The sequence below is a fragment of the Procambarus clarkii genome, chromosome 20, assembly GCF_040958095.1.
Source record: "Procambarus clarkii isolate CNS0578487 chromosome 20, FALCON_Pclarkii_2.0, whole genome shotgun sequence".
NCBI lineage: Eukaryota > Metazoa > Arthropoda > Malacostraca > Decapoda > Cambaridae > Procambarus > Procambarus clarkii.
This window is the reverse complement of record NC_091169.1, coordinates 38,436,829-38,448,899: the sequence shown is the minus strand read 5'-3', so window position 1 is coordinate 38,448,899 and position 12,071 is coordinate 38,436,829. Positions and strand designations below refer to the sequence as shown.

Here is a 12,071-nt window from a genome sequence, read left to right as displayed (position 1 = left end):
AAATTCCCTACACTGTCGAGTTACCATCATGTCTCGAGCATTCTTGAGACATGATGATTTAAGAAGCATGGTAGAGGAACCGGAGCATAAGAAGCATGGTAGAGGAGCCGGAGAATGAGGAGGAAGTTAATAATAATAATAATAATAATTTTTATTTAGGTAAATGTACATACATAAAGAGATTTTACAAAGTTTGTTGGCTTTATAGATAGAGCTAGTACATACAATGCCTAAAGCCACTATTACGCAAAGCGTTTCGGGCAGCTAGGTTAAGGCAAGGTTAAGGCTAGGGCAGTTAAGGCAAGTTATGCCTTAATAGTAGAAAAAGGCTTGATAAACGGCTTTAAAAGGGTGAGGAAAGAGATCAGAGCAGCGACAAGAAGAATAACCACACCGTCAATAATGACATTCGAAAATCAAATGCAAATTCTCGTTTTACTCCTGCAAAGTCAACTGGGAGTAATGGCTCAATCTCGAAGGACCGAATCAGGAAAGCGAGGAAGCTTGATGGTCGGGTATTTGGTGTGGATAAGACGTCCTGGGATAGTGTGGATGTTTTGTTGTAGGAGAGGTGGGGAGGGAGTGTTTGTGTGTGTGTTTGTTTTTATTGGTTTGGGAATAACTCCTCACAACAATCGGTTTTTAAACTTGATAGAATTGCCTGATTGAGCGGTTGAGATCCGGCAAATGGGGAAGATTACATATCTTTGGACCGTCAGAAAATCTTCGACACAGTTTTCGCTACGCGACACTAGGTAGAAATATTGGCAGAAGTGATAAGATTATCCAGTGGATATGTGAATACCTCAGCAACAGAAGACGGAGTCATATTAACACAAGAGACTTGAGGTGGGAGGAGATGTTAAACGGAAGATTCGAAACGGGTTGCTGCAAGGATTTACCTTGTTTCTGATCTATGTAAATAATCTCCTAGGGAAGATCATTTATATAAGAGGAGATCTCTTAGACGAGAGCATTTATGTTTATGTAAATGATCTCCTCTAAGGAGAACATTTACATTGACTCTTTTTCAATATTTGCCTACAATGCCAACGTTATGAGACTGTGTGGAAGACTACATAAAATCACAGCTGGCTGCTAAACTTTAACTGGAGTAAATGTAAAGTCATGAAAGTCAAAATGTAAAGCATGGAGCCTGACTCCATACTATTTGGTGCTGGGAAGAGGATCTAGAATGTATGGTGCCACTTGGTTGGGTAAACCCGTCTGTAATCTGACAGATAATGCTATGCAACAACTTTTTTGTTTTGAATTTGTTCCTAGGCAGTAAGTACTCACCTGTTTGTGCTCACCTATTTGTGCTTGCGGGAGTTTTGCTCTGGCTCTTTAGTCCCGCCTCTCAACTGTCCATCGACCAAGTGCCATTGGCTAAATGTTTATGCATCCAAAGAATAGAAAATTGTCATTATTACTCAGGAACTTTGCTTTGGTGACTAGAACAGTGAAAATTTTAAAAACTTACCCATTTTCCAAAACATTCCAGAGAAGATTGATTACCTGTCACGCAAGTTAATGGCGATTCTTCATCAACGGTACATTCATGAGCCTCGTGATGCTGCATTCAGGAGCCTACTACTACTATAATAATAATAATAATAATAATATTTTATTTAGGAAGAGTACATACACAGATGCAGAGTTACAAACATTCTGATTGATTTATAGATAGAGCTAGTACATACAATACCTAAAGCCACTAGTACGCATAGTTTCGGGCAAAATGTTACATTGTTACTATGTTACATTGAGTAGGAGGACTTGCCTCCGCATGTCAACACCAATAAGCTGCGTTAACAAGTCTTACAGACATAAATATTGATTAAACAATCGAAATAAGGAGTTGCATAAGACCTCGAATTCTTCATATATCAGAATAAATTTTGATATATAACGTGACTGAGCGTGGATTTACTATCTCGTTAACCGCGAAACGTAGTTGGACACACACACACACACACACACACACACACACACACACACACACACACACACACACACACACACACACACACATACACACACATACACTTGGGGGGCCTCGTAGCCTGGTGGATAGCGCGCAGGATTCGTAATTCTGTGGCGCGGGTTCGATTCCCGCACGAGGCAGAAACAAATGGGCAAAGTTTCTTTCACCCTGAATGCCCCTGTTACCTAGCAGTAAATAGGTACCTGGGAGTTAGTCAGCTGTCACGGGCTGCTTCCTGGGGTGTGTGTGTGTGTGTGGTGTGGAAAAAAAAAAAAAAAAAAAAAAAAAAAAAGTTAGTAAACAGTTGATTGACAGTTGAGAGGCGGGCCGAAAGAGCAAAGCTCAACCCCCGTAAAAACACAACTAGTAAACACAACTAGTAAACACACACACACACATACACACACACAACACACACACATACATACACACACACACACACACACACACACACACACACACACACACACACACACACACACACACACACACACCTATACACACACACATTAGTCAGTGATGTGGTGGAGGCTGACTCCATACACAGTTTCAAATGTAGATATGATAGAGCCCAGTAGGCTCAGGAACCTGTGCACCAGTTGATTGACGGTTGAGAGGCGGGACCAAAGAGCCAGAGCTTAACCCCCGCAAGCACAACTAGATGAGTACACACACACACACACACTACACACGTTAGGTGCGTTGTACTCACCTAGCACAACTAGGTGAGTACATACACGAACCAAAAAAAGCATTGAAATTACACAAGATTCGCTACATGTAGTTTGTCCTGCTAGTTCAGTTGCCCAAGTTCTAGGATTGGATTTGCCTAACCAAAATCTAACCTAACTTAACCTAACTCCTAAACTAACTTAACCTAAAAATCTAACCAAACCTAACTCAACCAATCCTATAGCCTACAACAAGAAATAAATGGTCTGTACCTATCAGCGATGAATGTATCAGTGAACTGCCTCCTTTGCAAAGTACTGCATTTACAAAGAAAACTTAAATATTCATTTAGAAAACAATGAAAAATGGATGGATGAGTTGTTTAGCCAGATGTGTTGAAAGTAGCAACTGCATGGCAATTCTTCAGGCATGAGATGAGCGTCACCACGTTAATCATTATATAACAACTTAATTAATAAGTAGTAGTAAGTATAGTTAATGAATTATAGTTGACTTAAGGCTATTACCAGAGGTGAAGTAATGGAATAGGAAGAGACTGACATCCCCTATACATCAGCAGCATCTCAAATAGAGGCAATAAAGGTAAAAGGGGTGTTGGAATAGTAAGGTGGAAAGGGTAGGTGTAATAGGTGGAAAGGGTAGGTGTAATAGGTGGAAAGGGTAGGTGTAATAGATGGAAAGGGTAGGTGTAATAGATGGAAAGGGTAGGTATAATAGGTGGAAAGGTTAGGTGTAATAGGTGGAAAGGGTAGGTGTAATAGGTGGAAAGGTTAGGTGTAATAGGTGGAAAGGGTAGGTGTAATAGATGGAAGGGTAGGTGCAATAGATGGAAAGGGTAGGTGCAATAGATGGAAAGGGTAGGTGTAATAGGTGGAAAGGGTAGGTGCAATAGATGGAAAGGGTAGGTGTAATAGGTGGAATAGGGGGGTAAAGCAGCGTAAAGGGGGATAGAGAGGGAAGAGAGGGGGGGTATTAATAACACGAGCGCTCATTGGTCCCAACATTAGGTTCGTGCCTGTCAATGGACGTGTATACACGGACAATTTTCCGCCGTGTTGACACCAAAGCGGCACGGCAGAGAGCGCGGCCTATACTCTGAAATGAAGCAAATGAGTTAATCAAGTGTCGTCAAGGGAGAAGCCTTGAGAGAGGGAGAAGGGAAACACAAGATAAGCAATAACCTCTCCTGCTAACAATGTAACAGCAAACTGTGCATGAAATGCAAGCTCCTTCGTTCATCCGACTTTGAAGTGCTCATTGAAGTCTATATGTGTGGGCTTTATTTTGGTATTGCAAACAAGCTGAATAATTGTAACGCTAACGTGTGTTTGTTTGTGTGTGTGTGTGTGTGTGTGTGTGTGTGTGTGTGTGTGTGTGTGTGTGTGTGTGTGTGTGTGTGTGTGTGTGTGTGTGTTCTCGACTGAAAATGATCTTCATCAATTACTTTGCGTTTATCTTACACTGATTCCACGCGACCCGGTCTCTGATCAGGACTCCTGATTGGTGATCCGGTCAACCAGGCTTTTAGACGCAGCCTGTCGATTAAATCACAGTAAAGCATTCGGTGAAAGAACACAGAAACGCAGTCATACTAAACTACAAGCAAAATGAAGTGCTTCTGAACCGCTTGAGATGCAGACTCATCTGGTCAACTGGAGATGAGTAAACTGGAGATGAGTAAACTGGAGATGAGTAAACTGGAGATGAGTAAACTGGAGATGAGTAAACTGTCAGTGAGTAAATTGCGCCATAAGCCACACAACACCGCCTGTCCCAACTTCCAGCCAGTTTATCCAACATCTTACTTTCAAGTGGGGAACTTAGAGGAGTCTGTCTGACGCCGAGACTTCCGCCCAATCCCAATGGTTCAGGACTTTAGGATTGCTGGCGGGCGAGGCCACAGGGAGTGGGAAGGAAGTGAAGGCACAGGGAGTGGGTAAAGAGAAGGGAGGGAAACTACGGAGGGAAAGCGCCAAGTCATTACGACTATATAGCACTTGGAAGGGGGGGTCAGGATAAGGATTTGGGATAGGACGGGGGAAAGGAATGGTGTCCAGTTACTTGGATAATCGGGGATTGAACGGCGACCTGCATGACGCAAGACCGTCGCTCTACCGTCCAGCCCAAGTGATTAGGCAGAGATTGGGTAAGACCACAGATACTTGGAAGCGGAGAGGTCTTGTATTACACCATAAACGCATACAATGGGTGAAGTTGGCCTTGAATTACGTCAAAATCTCCATTAAGTAAGAAACGTTAAGTAGAACCAAAAATCTTTTCAATGAAACAGTGGTAGACGAGAAGACAGTTTTGAACCGTTTCAAAACATACATAAAAAAACTTTCGAGTGTTCAGGCATGCTCATAGAACCGCGGGGCAGAATTTCAAATTAGAATTGTTGAAGAAGCTCTGAATTAGGTAAACACCGGCTGCTGAATGTTGAAAAATAAGCCGAACTGTTGTTCTTGTGTTTCACTAAAGTAACTTCGTTAAAATAAATGACTAGGGGCGTCCCCTGTACTCGACGCGAGAGAAAAGACAAAGACAAGCTCATCTATCACCCTTTACAACGACACTAGTTTATTTCACTAGTTCTATTATTTCCCTAGAACTATTTCCTTAGTTTATTAACTAGTGAAACAGCTCAAGATATCCGACTTCGTTCTCGGTGCCTAGAATCACTTCCCAGAACAAAATACAGCTGTAAATTTCCTATCTTGAGGTTATCTTGAGATGATTTCGGGGCTTTAGTGTCCCCGCGGCCCGGTCCTCGACCAGACCTCCACCCCCGGGAAGCAGCCCGTGACAGCTGACTAACACCCAGGTACCTATTTACTGCTAGGTAACAGGGGCATAGGGTGAAAGAAACTCTGCCCATTGTTTCTCGCCGGCGCCTGAGATTGAACCCAGAACCACAGGATCACAAGTCCAGCGAGCTGTCCGCTCGGCCGACCGGCTATGTGTAGCTAAATAAAGTATTACTTCATAAAAGAATTATGCTTCTTGATAATTGAGAATATCACATCACTTGGAGACTAACACTTCTTTTTTCGGCATGAAATTTTACCTAAAAAAATCACAAAACACTGACACCTTTTACCTAAAAAAATCACAAAACACTGACACCTTTTACCTAAAAAAATCACAAAACACTGACACCTTTTACCTAAAAAAATCACAAAACACTGACACCTTTTAAAAGAAAAACAGTTCCTTGGAGACCATGTGGGGATGAAGCAGGTACACCATTGTGAAAAAGCAAACACGTGTTGAAGAGAAACAGGCACAATGGGACTGGAAATGAGAAAGGAAAACTGAATGCAATGTGGTGGAAATTCAAGGTAATTATCGTGAGCAAGTACTAAGATATGACGACTATATGGCACTTGGAAGGGATACGAGGACAAGGAGTTAAAATGGGACAGAGGGAAGGAATGATGCTCAACCACTTGGACAGTCTGAGACTGAAGTGCGACTTGCAAGAAGCGATACTGTCGCTTGGCCGTGTAGAAAAAAACATGACGAGATTGGACAGTAACTATGAGGGAAAAATCCTCATTTGAGAGTTAATAAAGAGCTTATTGGAGACAGGAAAACCAGTCAAATGATGCTGAAAACCGAGTGACATTAAACAAGAAGATTTTCGGAACAACTCCTGAAGACACCTAATCAACCCAAGTAAGTAATAATCAGAACAATGAACCAATTCCGGAAGACTTAATAGCGTATAAGATATCCACAAAATATGCATTAACTAATACATATTTATTTTGTTGACCAATCCACACACTAGAAAATGAAGGGACGACGATGTTTCGGTCCGTCCTGGACCATTCTCATGTCGATTGTGAGAATGGTCCAGGACGGACCGAAACGTCGTCGTCCCTTCATTTTCTAGTGTGTGGAATGGTCAACATACTTCAGCCACGTTATTGTGACTCCTCGTCTGCACATATTTATTTTCTTGATGTTGGCTTAGAAAAAATCACATTAGATAATTAAAGATATTTCTTGGCCTGAGAAATAAAAATATCAAACAACCAATCGACAATTCTGAAAATTGATGAATTTACGTTTAATTGAGTCTTAAATCATCATCAAGTTGACGATTCATGTATTTTCAAATTTGTGAATTGGCCGTCTTATTCTCAGCCATGTTATTTTTACTGTCTGCAAACAACAACAACTTTCTCAAACACAGGACTCACAAGCAACATATTCTAAAAGACAATCAAATTGAAAAATAATCATAAAGAATTATATACAAGATCATATATGTATTTAAATTTTAGGGGGAAACAAATGTAAACTTGAATTTGTGTTTAGCTTCCGTCCAAGTGGTTGGGCACCATTCCTTTCCCCCCGTCCCATCCATAATCCTTATCCTGGCCCCTTCCTAGTGCTATATAGTCATAATGACTTGGTGCTTTCTCCTGATAGTTCACTTCTATCCAGAGTGGGGATAATACAAAATGCTGAGGATTTACACAGGATGTTGGGGATTACCACAGAACGTTGAGGATTATCTCACAGGATAATGAGGATTAACACAGGATTCTGCGGATTAACATTGGTGTCTAGGATTACCAAAAAGAATGATTTGGATTAACTGTGGAATCTGAGGATTAACAAAGAATTATGGGGATTAATTCGGGATGTGGTATTAATACTATATGTGGGATTAATACAGGATGATGAGGATTACCGTATAATGCTGGGGATTAACAATTGAATGCGGTCTATTAATACAGCATATGATCGACAGTACCGCAGAATGTTGGAGGGATTACCACAGACCACTCGGGATTATCATAGAATACCAGGGATTACCACAGACCACTCGGGATTATCATAGAATACCAGGGATTACCACAGACCACTCGGGATTATCATAGAATACCAGGGATTACCACAGAATTATTAGAATTAACGAAAAGTTATGAGGATTAACAAAAGGTTATAGGGGGATTACCACATGATGCTGAGAATTACAACAGTATGCTGATTTATAACGCTAGAGGATTAACAAAAATCGTTGAAGATTCCCACAGGATACTAGGGACAAGAACAGGACGATAAAGATTAATGAAAATCTATGAGGGATTATGACGCCAGGGATTAACACAGCATGCTAAGGGATAAACATATTGACATTAAAGCCGTTTTCCAAGTTTAATAACGAGGCCCGTGTTGGTTCTGGCTGCGAGCGTATATCTTTCCTTCTCAACTGGAAAAGAAAATCTGCTTCAGCGATCCAGAGAAGAGAGTTCTACTCTTAGAACCCGATTGATACGTCTTAAAAAATCTTAATGCTGCTTTTAATGATTCCTCGTGATGCTTTACGTTCCTCAAAACGTGTTCTATAGGCATCGTTCCCTCACTCTCTCTCTCTTGTGGGAGTTCGTAGTCCGTCCTCGTATGCAGGCGATAAGTCACAATAACGTGGCTAAAGTATGTTGAAATATATACAGTATATATCGACTTGAGAATGGTCCAGGACGGACCGAAACGTCGTCGTCCCTTCACCTTCTAGTGTGTGGTCTGGTCAACCGTCCTCGTATCCTCCTCCTCACAGTCATACTGGCTTAGGTAGGTACATAAGAAGATAAAGCGTTAAACCAATACAACTATTCATCACTTGGAATGGATACGAGGACAAGGATCTGGGATAAGCAGGAGATAAAGATCGGTGTCCAATCAGTTACTGGCCAAGTGTTTTCTTATTTCCTTTCAATAGGTCTCTTGTTCAAGTCTCAGACAGCTGACACTACACACAGAAATCACAATTGCGTGATGCATCAAATGAACAAATCCACAAGAGTTGTGTAAAACTCTGGTTTGTGCCTTGGAGAGGCTGCAGGTTTCAGTAAGTTCAGTAGAACTTTGGTTTCAACTCCTTTTACCATGTCGTAGCTCAGTCGATTAAGGCAGCGTCTGGGATGCTCTCGGATGCAGGTTCGAATCCTCGTCACGGTTCTTGTGACTTTGTTCTCAGACAGCTGGTTTAGGTATTAATTGCGGTTGTAGAAGTCAAACTACTGTACCTCCACTCGGTGTTTACAGCACCCGTTTCGGATGACAAACTGTATCGGGGGTTCCATTATAATATTGACTGCCATCTTTTCACAGCAAAGCACATGTTGTTCTCTGTTTAGGGAATCTCAAGAACTAGATAGTTTTCTTCACGATGTGCCGGACCAACCGGGCTGTGGTGGATATGGTGGGCCTGCGGGACGCTCCAAGCAACAGTCTGTTGAACCAAACTCTCACAAGTCAAGCCTGGCTTCGGGCCGGGCTTGGGGAGTAGAAGAACTCCCAGAACCCCATCAACTAGGTTTCCAGCAGGTACTGTTCATCTGGCTACTCTAGTTAATTACACAAAGTCTTTGTAACCAAATCGTTATTGGCTGTTGACAACTTTCAAGCAACAAAAGAGTTTTGTTTTTGGTAATGTTCGCACGCAAACGATCCAGTCGTGAATTTGTTAATTTACAACTTTGTCCACACTTTCTGATATATGCCTGAAATACCCTCTGAGATATGTCTGAAACACCGGAGCGGTTATACAGCTTCAGGCACTGGTCACTGATGCCTGAAGGGAACGAAAAATCCAAAAACCAAAAAAATGGTTTTTGGCCAAGACCAAAGCTTCTCCGCACCAGGAAGAAGGCTTAAGACAAAAGCTGACATTCTGAGAAAACTAAAGAACAAAAAAAAAAAAAAATCAGCAAACTCAGAAATGTTGGTGGAGTAATGCCTTAAATTTAGATATACAAAGGCACCCGAGCTACGTTTAGAAGTGTCTCAGAAATACTCACCCGGGCCAGCCTGAGCTTTGTGCTCTGAGCATTCTTCTCTATTTTTTTGTCAAGTCGCGGAGTTTTATGACGGGAAGAATGTTGGTGGGGCCAGTGAGGGCATTGTTGTGGGGGAGTTGTGTGGTCGTCCTTGTAGGAGGCGGCGTGTTGGTAATGGCCACTGATGCTGACGCATGCTGTGGAGCAATGCTGCATTCTGAGAGGCCCCTGTTGCAAGCCCATGCTGAGGGGCAATGCTGCATTCTGAGAGGCCCCTGTTGCAAGCTCATGCTGAGGAACAATGCTGCATTCTCAGAGGCCCCTGTTGCAAGCTCATGCTGAGCAACAATGCTGCATTCTGAGAGGCCCCTGTTGCAAGCTCATGCTGAGGAACAATGCTGCATTCTGAGAGGCCCCTGTTGCAAGCTCATACTGAGGAACAATGCTGCATCCTGAGAGGCCCCTATTACAAGCACAAGCTGAGGGACAATGCTGCATTCTGAGAGGCCCCTATTACAAGCACAAGCTGAGGGACAATGCTGCATTCTGAGAGGTCCCTATTGCAAACGCATGCTGAGGGACAATGCTGCATTCTGATAGGTCCCTGTTGCAAGCCCATGCTGAGGAACAATGCTGCATTCTGAGAGGCCCCTATTACAAGCACAAGCTGAGGGACAATGCTGCATTCTGAGAGGCCCCTGTTGCAAGCTCATACTGAGGAACAATGCTGCATTCTGAGAGGTCCCTATTGCAAGCGCATGCTGAGGGACAATACTGCACATGTTTATTGGTCCTGTTATAAGTACCAAAGGTGATTTTAATACCATAATGAGTAGCGAGGGAGATTTTCTTTATTCACTCGTTTATAGTGAAGGATAATCAATTAATTAATCCGTCTTCAACCCTCGATAGTGTCTTAGCTGCCGAGGCAGTAACGCAAATGTCTTCAATAATTCACATTCAAGTTACTCCTTTATGTTATTATTTCATCTGTAAAGTCACTGAGAAACTTAGCAAAGCAGTTAATGAGTTAATCGACTGGATTACTTGCCTCAGTCGGCGATAAAATATAATAAATCCCTTAATTCATTTACCGATTCACTTCTGTTGATCAATCATTTAGACAGGTGTGTAATGCAAGTGATCAGTAATTCAGGCAGTGAGGTAATCCAATGTATCAATTGTTTGAGTACTGGGATAATTCAGTCCACAACTCAGTTCAATAAGTCGTGCAGTTTCGTCGATTAGTTGAGCCTGTAAGGAGGGCAATACGGTCGATCAGTCAATATAGACTGTAGAATAGTTTAATTGATCAGCAGGCGATGAGTCACAATAACGTGGCTGAAGTATGTTGACCAGACCTCACACTTGAAAGTGAAGGGACGACGACGCTTTGGTCCGTCCTGGACCGTCTTGGACGTCTCAAGTCGATTGTTAACAATTTCATAATCATTCAATCATTCCATCTCCACAATCATCATTCGATTGTGAACAATATCACATTCGATTGTGATAATTGCATTCTCACAATCGACTTGAGAATGGTCCAGAACGGACCGAAACGTCGTCGTCCCTTCACTTTCTAGTGTGTGGTCTGGTCAACAATTAATTGATCAGTTTGCACAGTCGATCGGTCATACCAATCGATCAATTTAGTCGGTGGGCCAAAAAATGGTCGGTCAATTCAGTTGCTAAGTCAATATAGTTCGCGAGACAATAAAATCGGTCGGGTGTTCGCGAGACAATAAAATCGGTCGGGTGTTCGCGAGACAATAAAATCGGTCGGGTGTTCGCGAGACAATAAAATCGGTCGGGTGTTCGCGAGACAATAAAATCGGTCGGGTGTTCGCGAGACAATAAAATCGGTCGGGTGTTCGCGAGACAATAAAATCGGTCGGGTGTTCGCGAGACAATAAAATCGGTCGGGTGTTAGCGAGACAATAAAATCGGTCGGGTGTTCGCGAGACAATAAAATCGGTCGGGTGTTAGCGAGACAATAAAATCGGTCGGGTGTTCGCGAGACAATAAAATCGGTCGGGTGTTCGGATGTTTACACTGGGTGTCGAACGCTTGTTTGTCAGTCGTCCTGCCTCGCCCTTGTATATATATATCTGTACAAAATTTATATTGACAAAAATTGCTGGTATTCTATTTTTTAACGCAGGGATATATATTTTCCGTTTGTTTATTGGTTTGTGTGTGCGGAGTGTGCGTGCGTGCGTGCGTGTGTGTGTGTGTTTGCAATTGCAGAATTGCCGAGTTTTTATTTCGGGGAATGCATTTTAGCTCTTGGGTCCCGTCTCAACACATCAACCAAGTTGAGTACAGTTTCGAGTTTTATTTCAGATAGTGTGTCCTAGTCTCCCATTTTTTATTTAATTTTCCAGTGAGGGAAGGCTTACTTATTTCAGTCTTTCCTGTTCAATTATTTCTTTCAGTCCTGGAACAAGTCTGGTAGCATTTATCTGGAACTTCTCCAGCTTTGTCTAACATATTCCAGGTTTGATCAGATATATGTAGCATACGGAGTTGTGAATGGTTGTTTTAAGTTTGTAAAGGCATGTTGGACAGCCTTGCACATGCAGCTGATGTTA

The 12,071-nt window shown here is 42.3% G+C and overlaps 1 protein-coding gene across 1 annotated transcript in view; it reads right to left on the bottom strand.

Annotated features, from left to right (window-relative positions):
• Nucleotides 1-12,071, bottom strand: part of LOC138366823 (uncharacterized) — a 155,745-nt gene that overhangs the window by 138,069 nt on the left and 5,605 nt on the right. Inside the window, exons 3-4 of the mRNA XM_069328109.1 lie at nt 10,046-10,238; nt 9,211-9,272 (exon numbers count right to left, since the gene is read on the bottom strand). Coding sequence (XP_069184210.1) covers nt 9,211-9,272; nt 10,046-10,238 — 255 coding nt within the window. The remainder of the gene's footprint in view (nt 1-9,210; nt 9,273-10,045; nt 10,239-12,071) is intronic.